This window comes from Abrus precatorius, unplaced genomic scaffold (assembly GCF_003935025.1).
Source record: "Abrus precatorius isolate BTA unplaced genomic scaffold, Abrus_2018 Scaffold5, whole genome shotgun sequence".
In the NCBI taxonomy this organism is placed as follows: domain Eukaryota; kingdom Viridiplantae; phylum Streptophyta; class Magnoliopsida; order Fabales; family Fabaceae; genus Abrus; species Abrus precatorius.
The window spans coordinates 3,167,366-3,184,026 of record NW_020874395.1 but is presented as its reverse complement, the minus strand read 5'-3'; the positions used below and the strand labels follow the sequence as shown (position 1 = coordinate 3,184,026).

General features: G+C 34.7%; 2 protein-coding genes and 1 non-coding gene across 3 annotated transcripts; 1 reads left to right on the top strand and 2 right to left on the bottom strand.

The window, feature by feature from the left end:
• Positions 1 to 3,133: 3,133 nt before the first annotated feature.
• LOC113868157 (receptor-like protein EIX2) lies at positions 3,134 to 4,381 on the bottom strand. Its single transcript, XM_027503731.1, has 2 exons — positions 4,153 to 4,381; positions 3,134 to 4,083 (listed from the first exon to the last, which is right to left on the bottom strand). The coding sequence occupies exons 1-2, from the start codon at positions 4,379 to 4,381 to the stop codon at positions 3,134 to 3,136; spliced, it is 1,179 nt and encodes a 392-aa protein (XP_027359532.1).
• A 78-nt stretch (positions 4,382 to 4,459) lies between these two features.
• Positions 4,460 to 6,643, bottom strand: LOC113867670 (receptor-like protein EIX1; the record flags this gene model as incomplete). Its single annotated transcript, XM_027503093.1, has 1 exon — positions 4,460 to 6,643. A coding segment is annotated over exon 1 (2,184 nt), but the record flags the coding sequence as incomplete, so codon positions are not given.
• Positions 6,644 to 15,264: 8,621 nt separating this feature from the next.
• On the top strand, positions 15,265 to 15,371 carry LOC113868289. The gene has a single exon (XR_003505310.1). It is a non-coding gene; the product is annotated as a small nucleolar RNA R71 (small nucleolar RNA).
• The last annotated feature ends 1,290 nt before the right edge of the window (positions 15,372 to 16,661 follow it).

The following is a 16,661-nucleotide window of genomic DNA, read 5'->3' as shown; positions in this document are numbered from 1 at the left end:
AGCAGTGTCCTATGTTATGTTTTGATTGGATGTGCGTATTATTCTCATAATACAGTTAATCTTTTTAGAGTAAAGGCTTGTGAACTTTTTTAACTTGACAGCAGACACATTCTAAATACTTACACTATAATTGTTAATAATATGTTAATACGAGATATGTAGCGTGCATGTGTAGACACTGCATAGAAAAAGTAAAAAAAAAAAAAAAAAAGAGAGGATCCATACACACAAGTTCCTTGCCGTCACTTTAATTCCCTTACCTAGTTTTGATAGCCTCTTTTCGAGGCCATTTTAACCTTAACCATCATTCTTTTTGTTCATGTTTGGAATTGTTCTTTTTTTGCAAAGAAATTAATGAATGACAACGTTCGAAGTAATCTTCACAAAGAAATTAATGGTAAAAACACTTACTTCAAATGTAGCCGCGACAAAGTTTGAAGTAATCTTCACAAAAATGAGATTGTTGTTGTCGCTGAGGTTGTACGAGGGGAAAACAATAAATCCTAAACATGAAACTTGTGTGAGAAGAACGCGTATATGAGGTTAAAACATATAAAATCAAATTTGAGAGCGATTTACATACCTTGAATGACGCAAAAGGAAGTTTAAGTTGTAAAAACAAGCTTATGTACCTTGCGCGAGAGGGAAGAAACAAAAGCTGATGTGTTCTGTGTATTGAACATGTGAAAAGTGATTGTTTGTAAGCGGCAAGGTGAAGTTTAAAACACTCTTCTACATTAGTTATATGTAACAACCGATGTAGAAAACATATAACATCAGTTGTAAATTTAAACTGATGTAGTAAAATCATTTAATATCGATTGTAAATTGCAATCGATGTAGTAAAAATATTTAACACCGATTTTGACCAAACCGATGTAGAAATGTTCGTTAAAATTTTAAAAATGTCACCACCTTTTTTTTCGCATCGGTTTTTTATTAACTAATGTAGATTCATGTTGTAGAATGTCATTTTTGCACTAGTGGTTTATGAATCTTTAAGCTTAGTGATGTATAAATGCAACGGAAACATAATAAAAAAAATAATATATAATAAATCTTAGCTCTGAAACAAGTCTACATATATTGGAAGGAAAAGAAGAAATAGAAGGAAAAAATAAAGATCAAAGAAAATATGTAAACGTTGAGATTGATTTTGTTCATGAAATTTGAATTGTAATACAGAGTTTTAATTTTAATTATTACAATTAGAATAAATTTAGAAGGATAAATTAAAAGATATTAACAAATTTATTTACTAGTTTTTCCCCCCACTTTGTCTCCAATTCTTGCTTATTTTTTAAGAGTGAAAGTATACTGAATAAAAAGTCTTCCCAGTGTCACTTTGTGGTAAAGTTCTTTAAGTTTCTAGCGGCATATGTACGTACTACAGGTATACAAGTGATGCCACGTGAAGTTTTGCCCTATTTTAAATAATTTAGTAAATATTTACATCAAGCAAGATGCAAAATCTACCTTTAGCAATTCATTTACATAAGACAGAATTAAGACAAATATATCATATATACACAAATATCCAAATAAAGGACACAATAAGTATCATATTAGATTTGCAGCTACATATGGCAGAATTTGCATGGTTACTTGCAAATAAAGAGAGACAATAATTGTTAAATAATGCCTCACAATTCATACGAACTTGCACCCGTAGAATTTAATGTCACTATAAAAAAAACACATAACACCTGAATAATTTTTATGATGTATGTCCATAATAATTCATTTATGTACAAAGATATTTTGAGAACCCGAAAAGATAAAACATGTCCCATCCTCTGCACGTAATAGCTTAGCTTCAATAATAATTTCGTTTCAAAAATAACGAAAATATGTAACTTGATGAGAAAAATATATTTTTAGATTTTAAAAAAATTCATTATAAATTAATTACTGCATATCATTGTAAACCATTAATGGGTGTCCCTTGGGAATAGATGCCTCGTGAACAATCGATATGTTAACTACAGTTATGTGAAGGGCAAGACTTTGAGCAAATAAGCAGTGTGTGAAAGATCCACTGAAATAAGAGAGAGGAAACAAAAATTGCCTTTAAAAACATTTAAGTTAGAGTACCAAAATAATAAAAAATAAATAAATTGAAGGACGAAATTTAAGTTAAAAACATTTTTATTTTGTTTTATTTCTTTATTTGTCAATTGAAAATTGATCGTAATAATTTATAAAATTAATTTAAAATAAAAAATTAGTAAAAAAAATAAGTTTTTCAAATGTTAGTAATTTCTTTTTTCATTTTCTAATTTTTTTATAGCAGGATGTTTAGAGTGAATATGTAAAATATAAAATTTAGGAAAAGTATTCCTTTTCCTTCTACTTCTGTTAATGTTATGTATGAGAGTAGGTCCCGATGAAAAATGGGCAATGCTTGTTCCTAGTTATAGCTTCACTTATATAACACAAAAGGGGAGTTTTTTTTTTCACTTTTAGCTTCACTCGGAAAATTCGTGAAATATACTCTCAACAATGAAACACAAATTACAAAGGAACATATAAGCTAATCATTTTACTTTTGATCTAAAAGGAAATTTCAAAATGATCAAAAAACACAAAGGACAAGAAGTGTAAATGGAGGAACATCCATCTAACTTGCAAGAACCAAGCACCATTATAACTCTCCGGGAATTCAAGATAGTCTGAAATTCTGAAATTTATTGCTTAACTCTAATAGTTTCTTAATGATCAACCAGTAGATTTTAACAAAGTGCTTCCTTCTTCAAAATAGTAATCATACCTCAGCGTCACTTTCCATTCTGCATGTACGATTATATGAAAATTTGAGTAATTTACATGTTAATAAAAAATCAAATAAAAAATATATAGAAGATGCCTTAAGAGAAAAAAAAATAGAACCAAATCACTCAGAAGTGGTGCATCTGCCAAATGAAACAATAGTCCCTACCAAATTAATCAAAGCTTTACAACAAATCACTTTCTGAAATGGAACTTCACCTACAAAATATTCAAGAAGAAAAGACATCATCTCCACTAGCATTGTTGTGTGCAAGCTGTTAATTAATTTTATTTAGACAAAGTGGCACGGTAAATCATAATTTACATAAGTGCACCACAGGCAATGAATCAAATGCTTTACCTTTTAATCTTGAACTTGAAATCTCCTTTTCATTCGAGCCATAAGGACAACGAGTGTCACACATATGCAGTCATTCATGTTGTTGAAGAACTGAAAATAGGCACGTCTCCATGAACTTTTTATAATTAAAGTTCCACAAACACTCCAGAATCCAACACAAAATCCAAACCCCAGGGTGATGTAAAAACCAATGGTTATGAGTTCATCTTCGTCTCCATCTTCTTCAACACTGTTTTTATCTACCCTTCCATTTGGCGAAACAGCATCCCCTGGGCAATGATTTGGGAGTGGTGGACCACAAAGCCCAGTATTTCCTTTATAGGCAGAGGCATCAAAGGTTTGTATCTGAGTGCTTTGTGGAATTTTTCCTGACAAGTTGTTGAAAGACAAGTCCATGTAACTGAGAAAAGTCAAATTTGAAAAGCTTGCTGGCATTCTTCCATAAAGATGATTTCTTGACAAGTCAAGTGATTCCAACATTTTCATATGACCAATGTTGTAGGGAATGAAACCTGTGAGATTATTTCTTGAGAGATTCAAGCCAGCTAATGCCGCAAGTATTGATATACTTTTGGGTATCTCTCCTATTAATTGGTTGCAAGAAAGATCTATGATTGTCATAAATCCTAGATTTTCCTCATATTCTTGGTTTTGCCCTTTCCATTCCAACATGGCTTTGTCATTGAAACTTTGAATTGGATCAGGATCCGTTAACCCAACATCATGTATTGGATAAACCATTGTCTGTCTTGAAAACGTCGTATTTGACAAAGCAATTATGCCACTCAGACACACTGGAATTCTCCCACTAATATTATTTTTAGAGAGATCTAACACTTGAAGAAATAGAAGATTACATAGGCTTGTAGGTATGTTTCCATTGAATTTATTTGCCTCTAGACGCAACACCATCAATTGTCGCAAGTTATGGCCTACCCATGCTGGTAATGTTCCTTGGAGATTGTTATTCCCAAAATCAATAAATCGTAATCGGCTACAGAAGGTTAAAGATGGAATTTCACCCGAGAAGTTGTTGCTATTTAAATTAATAGACTCAATTTCTTGTAAAGTGGCAAATGACTTGGGTATGCTACCTGATAAATTATTTTTTGCCAGATTTAGAATAACTAAACTTTGAAATCTCCCCCAACAATCTGGAAGTGTCCCCGCTAGTAAATTACTAGACAAGTCGAGAATAGTTAACATCGTTGATGGCGTTGCACAAAAAGAAGTAATGAACCCTGAAAACATATTATTCGAGAGTAACAGTGTATGTAGTTTTGGGGGTTGAGGCAATAGACCGGACAAATTGTTGAAACTCAAATCCCACACATTCCGGTCCATACTATTTCCTTTTGTACTTGGTAACGACAGTGGAAATGCTCCACTAATTTTGTTATGTGAAACATTCAAGTACGACAAACTTGAAGACAGGTTCCAAAACCAATTAGGCAATGAATCTGAAATACCACTCCGAGAGATATCCAAGACCCTAAGTTCTCTTTGGTTCTTGAGCCATGTTGGAAATATAGGACCCAAGATGCATGATGATGCTAGTAATATTTGGAGTTGGAACGGTGGAACCCAATTTGAATTAAAATTGAATGTGAGTGCATTTCCAGCTAAATTTAAATCTTCCAATTGAGACAGGTTTGATAAATGTGATTCATCAACGACACCATTCAATTTATTTGAGAAGAGAGACAAACTTGTTAGATTAGAAAGTCCCCAAAGATTATACGGAAGTGTCCCGTTCAACTGATTATTGGAAAGATCCAGCGTTTCTAGCGAGGCAATTTTACTAATCTCGAATAATGGTTGTGATCCACTTAATTGGTTATATGCGATGTCAAGCTCTGATAAGTTTGACAAATGCCCCTCACGAATGACATCCACACCAGTCAACTTGTTTGAAGAGAGCACCATTCTCCGAAGACTAGAAAGTTGCCAAATAGTAGAAGGAAGTGTCCCATTCAACTGATTATTGGAAAGATCCAATTCCTCTAACGAGGCAAGTTTACCAATCTCAAACAAATGCCCTTCACGAAGGACACCAGTCAACTTGTTTGAATAGAGCACCAATCTCCGAAGACTAGAAAGTTGCCAAATAGTGGAAGGAAGTGTCCCATTCAGCTGATTATAGGAAAGATCCAACTCCTCTAGCGAGGCAAGTTTACTAATCTCAAACAACGGTTGTGATCCACTTAGTTGGTTGTCACGGAGATCTAGATGTGATAGATTTGACAGATGCGACTCACGAATGACGTCTGCACCGTTCAACTCGTTTGAAGAGAGAACCAGTGTCGTAAGACTAGAAAGTTGCCAAACAGTGGAAGGAAGTGTCCCATTCAACTGATTATTGGAAAGATCCAATTCCTCTAACGAGGCAAGTTTACTAACTGATTGTGGTAACGACTCAACAATATTGGCAAAACGAAGTGATAATGTCTTCAAGAAAGAAAGACATGAAAAATCAGGAAATGGTGCACTACTAAACGGGTTATAGCTGAGATCCAAAACCTCTAAACCATCTTGTGCAGAGCACAACTGTCGTATGTAGTCAACGGGTTTGCCAGACAATTCGTTTCCTTCCAATCGTAACTCTTTAAGCTGAAACAAACTCGGAATATATTTTAGTATGTTACCCTCAAGCTCATTACGCGAGAGATATAGAGATCGTAGATGGGAAAGAGAAACCATGTTTACAAATCCATCTGGAATATTATGCTGCAAAGAGTTAGAGGAGAGATCAAGATATGTGAGGACTTTGCTGACATTCAGCACCAATGACAGGGTTGAAGAGTCTAACTGATTGTTCGAAAGACTGAGTGTGTTGAGAGAAGTGGAAGAATTATTATGGGGAATAGATTTAGGAATGACTTGACCAATCCCACAATCATCTAAACGAAGCTCCGACAGAGAAGAGATTTTGCTCATTGATGATAGCCAATTAGCACTTTGACTAAGATCCAGATGCGACAGATCAAGGTATTTCAAGGTAGAAAGACGAGAAACCCACTCAAGGTCATTCGCAAGCAAGAAATTATAGGCAAGATCAAGAGTTTGCAAGTTGGAAAGGTTCCGCAGAGTTGGAGGAATGCCACCAAGCAGATGATTCCACGCAAGATTCAACTCTATCAATTGAGCAAGTGAGCCGATGCACTTTGGGATCATTCCTTCTAATTCATTATGACTGAGATAAAAGAAAGTGAGATGTTTCAGTTCACATATTGAAGAATCCATCTGACCTTTGAGCGAGAAATGACGGAGATCCAAGCTGGTTACATGAGCAGTTAAATTATCGCATGAAATTCCTTCCCACTTGCAGCAATCTTCACCTTTCCATGAGTCAAGAGAGTTCCATTTATCAATGAAACCGTCTTTCAATTTAAGAAGAGCTTGCCTGTCCGTCTCAGCACACTTATTTGCATGGGAACTTCCAACGTAGAAACAAATGCAGAGAAAGGTGACCAGAGAAAAGAGAGAGAGATTGCTGCTAAGCATGGTGATCATCTCAAACTCTCTGGGGAATGTTGTTGGATATTGAAACTGACGAATGTGTACGAAATGTGTCTAGTCAATTATGAACTCAAAACCATGTTAGGTCCATAATTTATAGACAGCAATTAAAACGTTAAATTTGGGACATTCTATGACATAATTTTCCATAAAACAGATTTTGGACACCAAAAGCATTTCTTTATATATTTAGTTTATTATTATTGTAGCGTGTGTCCCATGACATGCGTTTCCAGGAGGATTCTTTGGTTATTTGTTTATTAAAAAAATGTGTTATTTATTTTTAATATTTAGAAAAAAATAAATATCTATTAATTATAAACAGAAATCAAATAAATACTATTTAGTGTTAATAAAATAATGTTCATAATAATATTTTTTACATTCACACCGTGTAAGTTTTGTAAGACCAAGAAAAGAAAAACATTTTAAACATAAAAAGCAATAAAGTAAAAACAAACTTATGTATTCTACCTATAACCTACTGCAAATGATAAGAAATAAATAATTATGTTTCAGTCACAATTTTCCCTAAATTAATCAAATATTGGAAAAAAAATTATTTTGTCCACAGGTGAAAACTGGTCTTGGATGGAAGAGGCCAGCATGAAATAGTTACTATCCTTGACTTCTGTTAATAGACATTGCAAAACACAAACGTATAGGAAATTGCCTCTGTCGATGGTGGCCATTGATGATCATCCCCAGTGTGATGTACAGTACCCTCCAAGTCAGCTAAACCTATATGTGTGATGCAACAAAGCAATGTGCAATGTACATTAATTCAATGTCAACTAAACTTGAGCAAAGGGCAAGACTTGTACGCAACAAACCAATTTTTCTCCAATTCTTGCTTATTTTCTAAAGAATGAAAGTCTGGTCAATAAAAGTCTTCCCAGTGTCACTTTGTGGTAAAGTATTTAAATTTCTAGCGGCATATGTACGTACTACAATTATACAAGTGATGCCACATGAATTTTTGCCCCATTTTAAATGATTTAGTAAATATTTACATCAAACAAGATTGTAAATCTACCTTTAGCACTTCATATAGTTGAGACAGAATTAAGACAAATATATCATATACACAAATATTCAAATAAAGGACAAAATAAGTATCAAATTAGATTTGCAGCTACATAAGGTAGAATTTGCATGGTTACTTGCAAATAAAGATCGACAATAATTGTTAAATAATGCGTCACACAATTTATACGAAGTTGCACCCATAGAATTTAATGTCACTAGAAAAAAAAAAGCATAATGCGTGAATAATTTTTATGATGTATGTACATAATGATTCATTTGTGTACAAAGACATTTTGATAACCCTAAAAGATAATGCATGACCCATCCTCTACATGTAAATAGCTTAGCTTCAATCATAATTTCGTTCCAAAAATAACAAAAATATGTATGTTGATGAGAAAAATATATTTTTAGATTTAAAAAAAAAGAAAAGAAATTCATTATAAATTAATTACTGCATATCACTGTAAATTAACCATTGATGGTTGTCCCTTGGGAATAGATGTTCTCAAACAATCATGTTCAATATGTCAAGTAAATCTTATGAGAGGGCAAGACTTTGAGCAAATAAGCAATGTGTGGACCATAACAGCTCCAAGTAAACTAAATTTGAACGTTGGGGCAAGACTTGTGTTCAATATCTTACTGTGTGATGTATCATGTTATGTCTCTTTTTATCTAGCATAAAAATAAAATTATATTTTAAGTTCAAATTTCAATAAAACTGAGTTCATAACAGAATGAAATAGTTTACAATAATCAGAATTACCTATAAAATAAAGAGTGAAAAAGAAGGAAAAAAAAAAAGGCAAACCCAATATAAAAGTCATGGAAAATCAGACAATTGATTCAATATAAATTTTTCACCTTTTCTAAATGCAGATCAATCAAGATTGGTAAATAAGGATTCAGTAAACTTGAGACTGAGAACCATGTAATGTTTATCTTGTAAAGTAAAATTTGTACATTTTAGTTTTGTTCAAAGATTGCACTCCTAATAACAAAGTCACATTTATCAAGCATAGAGACCACAACTTCGTATTCAACAACTTGCTCCTCGATTTTATTTGGGGAGAAGTGTATCATGCCAATTGCACGATGGCATTAGGGATATGCAATGTAATGATTGATTTGTGTACATACTTGCAACACCTAGAGAGACTGCAAGTCTAATCTTTACACATGAAGAACATGGTTTTGATCTTATAATTTGATTCAGGATATTTAAGATTTATGATTTGGTTATGCAACGGATTCGACATGGGGATTCTGCTATGATAAAATAACACGTGACAACCAAAATTAAATAAAACAAGAGTAAAATATAAGGAGAATGAAAGGGGATAATAGAATAGGAGCATATAAATTTGAGTAGAATCCATATCTAATGATATCCGATGGTAAATTTGGACACTTATACTGTTTAATATCTTCTTATATAATGTAAAATTGATCAATCCAATCATTAATTTAAAGATTCTTATAAGTAAATCAAATTCATAAAATTTTACAAGAAAAAAACAAAATTAATATGTACTTCTTTGTATATTTTATTTAAGGGGTTTTGTGTTTTAAAATATAAATAAATATTAAATTTCAAATTACATATTAATGTTCAAATTATTTAAAATTTGATATAAATAATCATAAAGATAATATAAGATGATTCAACTATTAGATTAGTCAATCTTATATTTTATGACAAATTATTAAGAGATGTAATAATTTAAGTTTGACACTTAGTGTCAATGAATCTGAACTCATTTGAGTATACAAAAAATATTAAATTAATTCACTTTCAGAATATATATAAGACCACGAGCACCACAGCTACAACATTTTGTTGAAATTCAATCCATTAGCAAATTACATTCAGGAAAAAAATGAACGAGAGATATACTATTGAAAAAGAAAAATGAGACAAAGCTCCTTGCTATAAAATTTACATTGGAACATCCATGAAAAAATAGATTGTGACATTGAAATTTGCACGTCCTTGAAAATGATGCTTCCAAAGGCTTATTGAAGAGCCCATTTCTGACTAATTTCAAGACTCTATCCTCCAATCCTTGATCCTCTCTTAGCTCTTATACTCATTGTTTCCTCGTCAGCTGCATAGCCATGCATCTCACGCCCTCCTAGTGGTATAGGTTGTGGGGCCATGCTTGAGAGCCTTGGCTGTCCTCCAGGAAATGTATATTGTCCTTAAGGAACACCACCAAAATAATCCTTGTAAATCACTATGTCCCACTTTTTATCATTTAAAGTGTACGGTCCTCGCCAATAGTATAAGCTATTTGTAACGCCTTAAATTTAATTTTAATTAAATAATAATTTCACAAATTGGATAATCAGATTTTTATAAAAGATTTTGAAATAAGTGAAGGGTTACAAATTAATATCACGCAACTGCTACAAGATTAGTTCAATTACAACAAATTTCAAAACAAAATCTAAATCCTATAGCAGTCCATCCGTTCCTTCACTGAGTCCGGTGCTGATCGTCTTGATTACCTGAAAAATGAATGTAAGGGTGAGTACTTTACACTACCAAAACATACAATTAAGCATAGAGTCTTATCTCTAGCACATTTTCAATACATTAAACAAGAACAGGCACAAGTAACATTATCACATCCACAAGTACAAATCATGAACCCATGCATACGCACATCAGCCACACTCACATCGACACTGTGATTACATATTTACACCATGAATGGTCGCCGGTTACCCCCGCCTCACAGATATCGCGTGGGCAGTCACGGGTCCCTCAGCAAAGTTAATAGTCAGAGGTCTAGTCAAGAAGAGAGTGTGTGGCCCGTGGTGCACCCGTTCCACAGTCTGTGTCACCACCACTTCCTCTTCCCCAAAGTATTTCTACCATTCTCATCTCCCACACCCCTAGTGTATCGCTGAACTATTCACAATACATTATAACGGCGTTGCACGCTCTAGTCACACGCATTTCAGTATACGGCACATAGCCCACATTTAACAGTTACGGTACTAGGCCCATATTTCACTTTCATAGCACACACAGCACATAGTCCACAACTCATTCAAGACACACAGCCCCTAGCCTATTTTCATTCATATTACACGGCCCTCGGGCCCACATTTCACACAATATTCATTCAATTATATGGCACAAGTGCCCAAGCCTATTCACAACATTCAATACATAATTCACATCACATATTTCAGCAATGTCCTATCTTCTAGCTCAACCACATCACAACATTCCACAGAATAACAGCAAATTACACATAAAAGAGTAGGGTAGAGTCCCCCCTTACCTTGGATTGAAGACCCACGCCTGAACTTAACCACGGAAATGCTCCCCACACGGCTTTCGGCCTAAACACACGGAAGAATTCCATGAGAACCCCGAAAATACCAAGAACAGAAAAAGGGAAGGAAAACGAAAACTCTAACCGTTTAAAACTCACCTCCAAGCGTTCCCCACACAAATTTGAACTCCAATCTCGCTCCTGAACGGCTTTGGAGGCAATTAATCGGTGGACAAGGATTTTGGGTCGAGAGGATTGACGAGATTTGGGAGAGAATTTGAGAAATGAATCTCAAATCCCTAAACCCCTTTTAAAACCCCTTATATCATGACACTCACACGCCCTGTCGCTACAGCCAAAAAATCAGAGAAAACTGCACTCTGGTTTCTGCAGAATCTCTCTATAGCGAGACCCTCTCGCTACAGCGAAACTGCACCCAGAAATGCACCCCAGACTGTCGCTCTCTTGCTACAGTGAGATGTCTCTCGCTACAGCGAGAAGGCGACAGTTCTGGTCCTTCCTCCTAGGGCCTTCTCGCTACAACGAGAATTCTCTCACTGCAGCGAGAACATCTCAATATCTCACCCTGCACTCAGCCCAACCAGCCCAATCCAAATAATCATACATATATATACATACATACACACATGAATATACATTTAGATATATATATATATATATATATATATATATATATATATATATAATTATCAGAATTAATATTACAAAATTTGGAGCGTTACACAGCAAACCATGGCTGTGATTCAATCTTGAATAAATTCTCATCTGGGAACTCTTCTTTTATTTGCTCTATCTCAAATGGTATGATCTCAAGTGGTAATCTTGACAAGTGATCAACAACTCCATTCTCCTTCCCTTTCTTGTCCTTTATCTCCAACTCGAATTCTTGAAGGAGTAAAATCCACGTTAATAATCTGGATTTAGCATCCTGTTTTGACAAAAGATACTTAAGAGCAGCATGGTCAGTGTACATTATAACCTTGGATTCTATCAAATAAGACCGAAACTTGTCAAAAGCAAATACTATAGCTATGAGTTCTTTTTCAGTAGTAGTGAATTTGTGCAGTGTTAAGAACTCTACTAGCATAATGAATAACATGTAGTTTCTTGTCTTTTCTTTGACCTAAAATTGCTCCTATAGCTACATCACTAGCATCGCACATCAACTCAAAAGGTAATTCCCAATCAGGTTTGACAAGTACAGGTGCAGAAATTAATTTCTCTTTCAAAGTGTTAAAAGATACTAAACACTTATCATCAAAAACAAAATCTACATCCTTACTCAACAACTCACTCAATGGCTTTGCAATTTGGGAAAAATCTTTAATGAACCTGTGATAAAAACTAGCATGCCCCAAGAAACTTCTTACTCCTCTAACATTCACAGGTGGTGGAAGCTTCTCTATCACTTCTACTTTTGCAGGGTCCACTTCCATTCCTCTAGCTGAAACTTTATGTCCTAATACAATTCCTTCTTGTATCATAAAATGGCACTTTTCCCAGTTAAGAACAAGGTTTTAGTCTAGGCAACGTTGCAAAACAAGAGATAAATTAGTAAGACACTGATGAAAAGAATTACCAAATACAGAAAAATCATCCATAAACACTTTTATAATTCTTTCAATCATATCAGAAAAAATGGACAGCATACACCTTTGAAATGTAACTGGAGCATTGCACAGCTCGAATGCCATCCTCCGGTATGCAAAAACTCTAAAAGGAAAAGTGAATGCTGTCTTTTCTTGGTCCCTTGGGTCAACTGCAATCTGGTTGTAACCAGAGTATCCATCTAGGAAATAGTAGTAGTCATCCTTAGCTAATCTCATTTGGTCAGCAAATGGAAGAGGAAAATAATCCTTTCTTGATGCATCATTCAACTTTCTATAATCGATGCACATTCGCCATCCGGTTACTGTTCTAGTAGGTATTAACTTGTTTCTCTCATTTGGCACAACAGTTATACCTTCTTTCATAGGTACTACATGAACCAGACTGACCCATTGACTATCCGAAATAGGATAAATAACTCCTGCGTCTAGCAACTTCATCACTTCTTGCCTCACTACCTCTTTCATAGTTGGATTAAGCCTTCTTCGAGGTTGGACAACCGGTTTGCAATTCTCTTCAAACAAGATTCTATGCATGCAAAAGGATGGATCTATACCTTTCAAATCAGAAATATGTCATCCTGGTGCAGATTTGTGCTTTCTCAACACTCTCAAGAGCTTTTCTTCTTGGTCTTTCTTCAGATTGTCATTTATTATTATAGGTTTGTTATGCCCTTCATCAAGAAATACATACCTCAAGTTAGAGGGTAGTTGCTTGAGTTCCACCTTGGGCTCTTCCTTCTTCTCCTCTTCTTGATGTAATTCTTCCTTAACTTGGTTCACTGCATTATTAACACATAGAAGAGAATCTAGTTGCAATATGCATTCTTTCACTACTTCATCTTACTCCTTATTAATACAGCATTTTGCTGCAACTATTGTGCCTTCTAAGACTGCACTTTCATCATGTTTCTCCAAGAATGGTGGTATCACAACATCTAACACATCAATCTTCATGCAACTTATATCATTACTTGGATGCTTAATGGCTTCAAATACATTGAAAATGACTTTTTTCTCTTGGACTCTTAGCATCAATTCACCTTTCTACACATCAATCAAGGCTTTCTCTATGGCTAAAAATGGCCTTCCTAGAATGAGAGGGATATCCGCATCTATCTTCATATCAAGTATAACAAAATTTGTAGGGAATATAAATTTGTCTACCTTGACTAACAAGTCTTCCACTACTCCATAGGGATATGTATATGATCTGTCTGCTAATTGTAATGTTATCCTAGTTGGTTTCACCTCTTCAATTCCTAGCTTCTTTATAATGGCTAAGGGCATTAGATTTATGCTAGCCCCCAAATAACACAAGGCTTTCCTTACTGTGCAATTTCCAATAGAGCAAGGTATGTTGAAGAACCCTGGATCCTTAAGATTTTGAGGCAGTTTTCTCTGCAAAATTGCATTGCACTCCTCAGTGAGTGGTACTAACTTCTCCATATCTAGCTTCCTCTTCTTGCACAAGAGCTCTTTCATAAATTTTGCGTAAGAGGGCATTTGTTCTAATGCCTCTGCAAATGAAATATTGATTTATAGCCTCTTGAACACATCTATGAATCTTTCAAACTACCTTTCTTGTCTAGGATCCTCTACTCTTTTTGGAAATGGTAACCTCCTGAATTGCTCTTCATTAATAGGCTTGCAGGCCTTTTCAAATCTCTGCTTCTTTCCCTTCTTTTCTTGTTTGTTACTGTAGTTTTCTTCCTCTTCTCCCCTCTTCAACATGGTATATTTTTCACTTTCAAAGTCTTCTTATTTCAGCTCACTCTCCTCTTTAGAATGGGTGACTTCATCCTTCTTTCTTGGGTTAGAAACCATTGCTCCACTTCTTGTGGTTATGGCTTGGCATTGCTCCTTTGGATTCACTATTGTATTGCTAGGAAACCTCCCTTCATCTCTATTAGCAAGTTGTTCAGCCAACTGCCCAATTTGTGTTTCTAACTTCTTCATGGAGCTTTCGTGATTTTTAAAGTTCGTTTGTGTCACCTTCATAAACTGCAGTAATGTGTCTTCCATTTCATTCATTTTCTCACTCAAGGGTCTTGAATACCCTTGATTTTTCTAGAGTTGTGCAGAACAACTCCCTTAGAAATATTGTTGCTGCACTTAAGGAACTGCACTTGGAAAAGGTGCAGTACCTGCATTCCCTCTTGCACTTGAATTTTTTGAATTCCACTTGTAGAACTATTGTCCTTTATTATTAATAGGCTAAAAACTAGGTGGAAACTGTTGTTGTGGCCTTTGGTAATTTCTCATATAATTGACTTGATCATATTGTTCTACAATTGTAGGATCACAGGCTCCATTCACATGGTTGCCACCATAGAAATCACAACTTAGTTGTGTGTTTGGAGCAACACCAGTCTGCAAGTTGCTTATTTGTTGAGTCAGGGCAGCAATCTATTTAGAGAATTATTAATTCTGCAGTTGGTTTTGAGCAAACAAAGCTTCTAGGGAATTGATATCATAACCTCCTCTCCTTGAAGCTTGTCTTTCATTCAAATTGTGATACATCGAAGAAGTCATCATCTCTATAATTTGTTGGGCTTCTTCCAAGGTTTTTGAACTCAATGAACCTCGAGTTGCTGCATCTATCATTGTTTTAGTTGCTGCAGTCATTCCATTATAAAATGTTTCAAGTTGCATCCACTCCGGTATGCAATGATGAGGACACTTCCTTAATAATTCCTTGTATCTTTCCCATGCTTCATCTAATGGCTCTCCATCATGCTGAACAAAAGATGTAATTTTCCTTTTTATTTTCGCAGCTTTTGAAGGGGAAAATATTTTGTTAGGAACTTGTTCACCAAATCAGCCCATGTTGAAATGCTACCTTGTGGTTGAGCTTGGAGCCAGCACTTGGCTTTATCTCTCAATGAAAATGGGAATAATCTAAGTCTAATTGCATCCTCACTCACCCCATTAATTCTGATTGTGTCACAAAGTTACAAGAAATTTGCAATATGCAGATTTGGATCATCTGCATGACCTCCTGTAAATCGGTCCTGCTGCACCAAGTTTAAAAGTGTAGGTTTTATCTCAAAGTGATTGGCCTGGATTGTAAGTCTCAAAATAGAAGAAATGAACCCTTGTAAATTAGGAACTGCATAGTCCCCTAGTGTTCTCAGTCTTGGTTGCTCTGCCATCTTTGTTTGTCTTGGAATTTGACTGGTTTGAGGTGAAGGTGTAAAACTCTCTTGCTTCTCTCTTTGGATCTGTTCAATTCTTGCTTCACTTCTCAACCTCCTTAGAGTTTGGCCTATGTCAGGATAAAATACCAAAGTGGATTTATTTTTGTTTTTTACTCGCATATACAAATCAAATTTAATGAAGTTAAACTAAAACTCAATATTAAGGGATATAAAAACAAAGATTATGTAGAAAAATATCAGCAAAAACATGCGAAATTCAAGTCTAAACAATTACAGAATTATGCAAAAATTTTCTCCACTATTATTTTAAACTTATATATTTAAAAGCAAAACAAAAAACAAGAACTCAATCGAGCAATTTTTCTGCTACTAATGATATTGAAAAATAAATTCCCCGACAACGGCGCCAAAGTTGAAGATCCAAGTATCCACAGAGAATTAGGAATTCAATTACCACTGCACAAGGCAATCACTAGTTGAGCCATACGAATTTGGAAGGTTTATAACATGTAAAAGTAATAAACGAAAACAATAAAAGGTAATAAACTTGCTGTAAAAACAGAGTACGAATCTTGTGTTGAGATGAGATATGAATGAAGGATAGAAAGGAATTTATTTCACCAGAATATTAATATCAATTCAACTATGTCTCTGAACATTCAAGTAATTGGTCAATTGACAATCAGTTTCACATTTAATAGTCAAAGGTTAATCCTTTAGCTCATTGACCCTAACAATCAACTAAACCACCTTAATCCCTTAGTTGAAGTTCAATTTCAAGTTGCATTAAGAATCAGAACCATAGGACTGCAGAATTAAGTTCACTTATCCCTCAGAAATCCCTAATTCTGATAGTTAATTCAGATCTGAGAATCAATTCCAATTCCTATTGGTAAAAGTT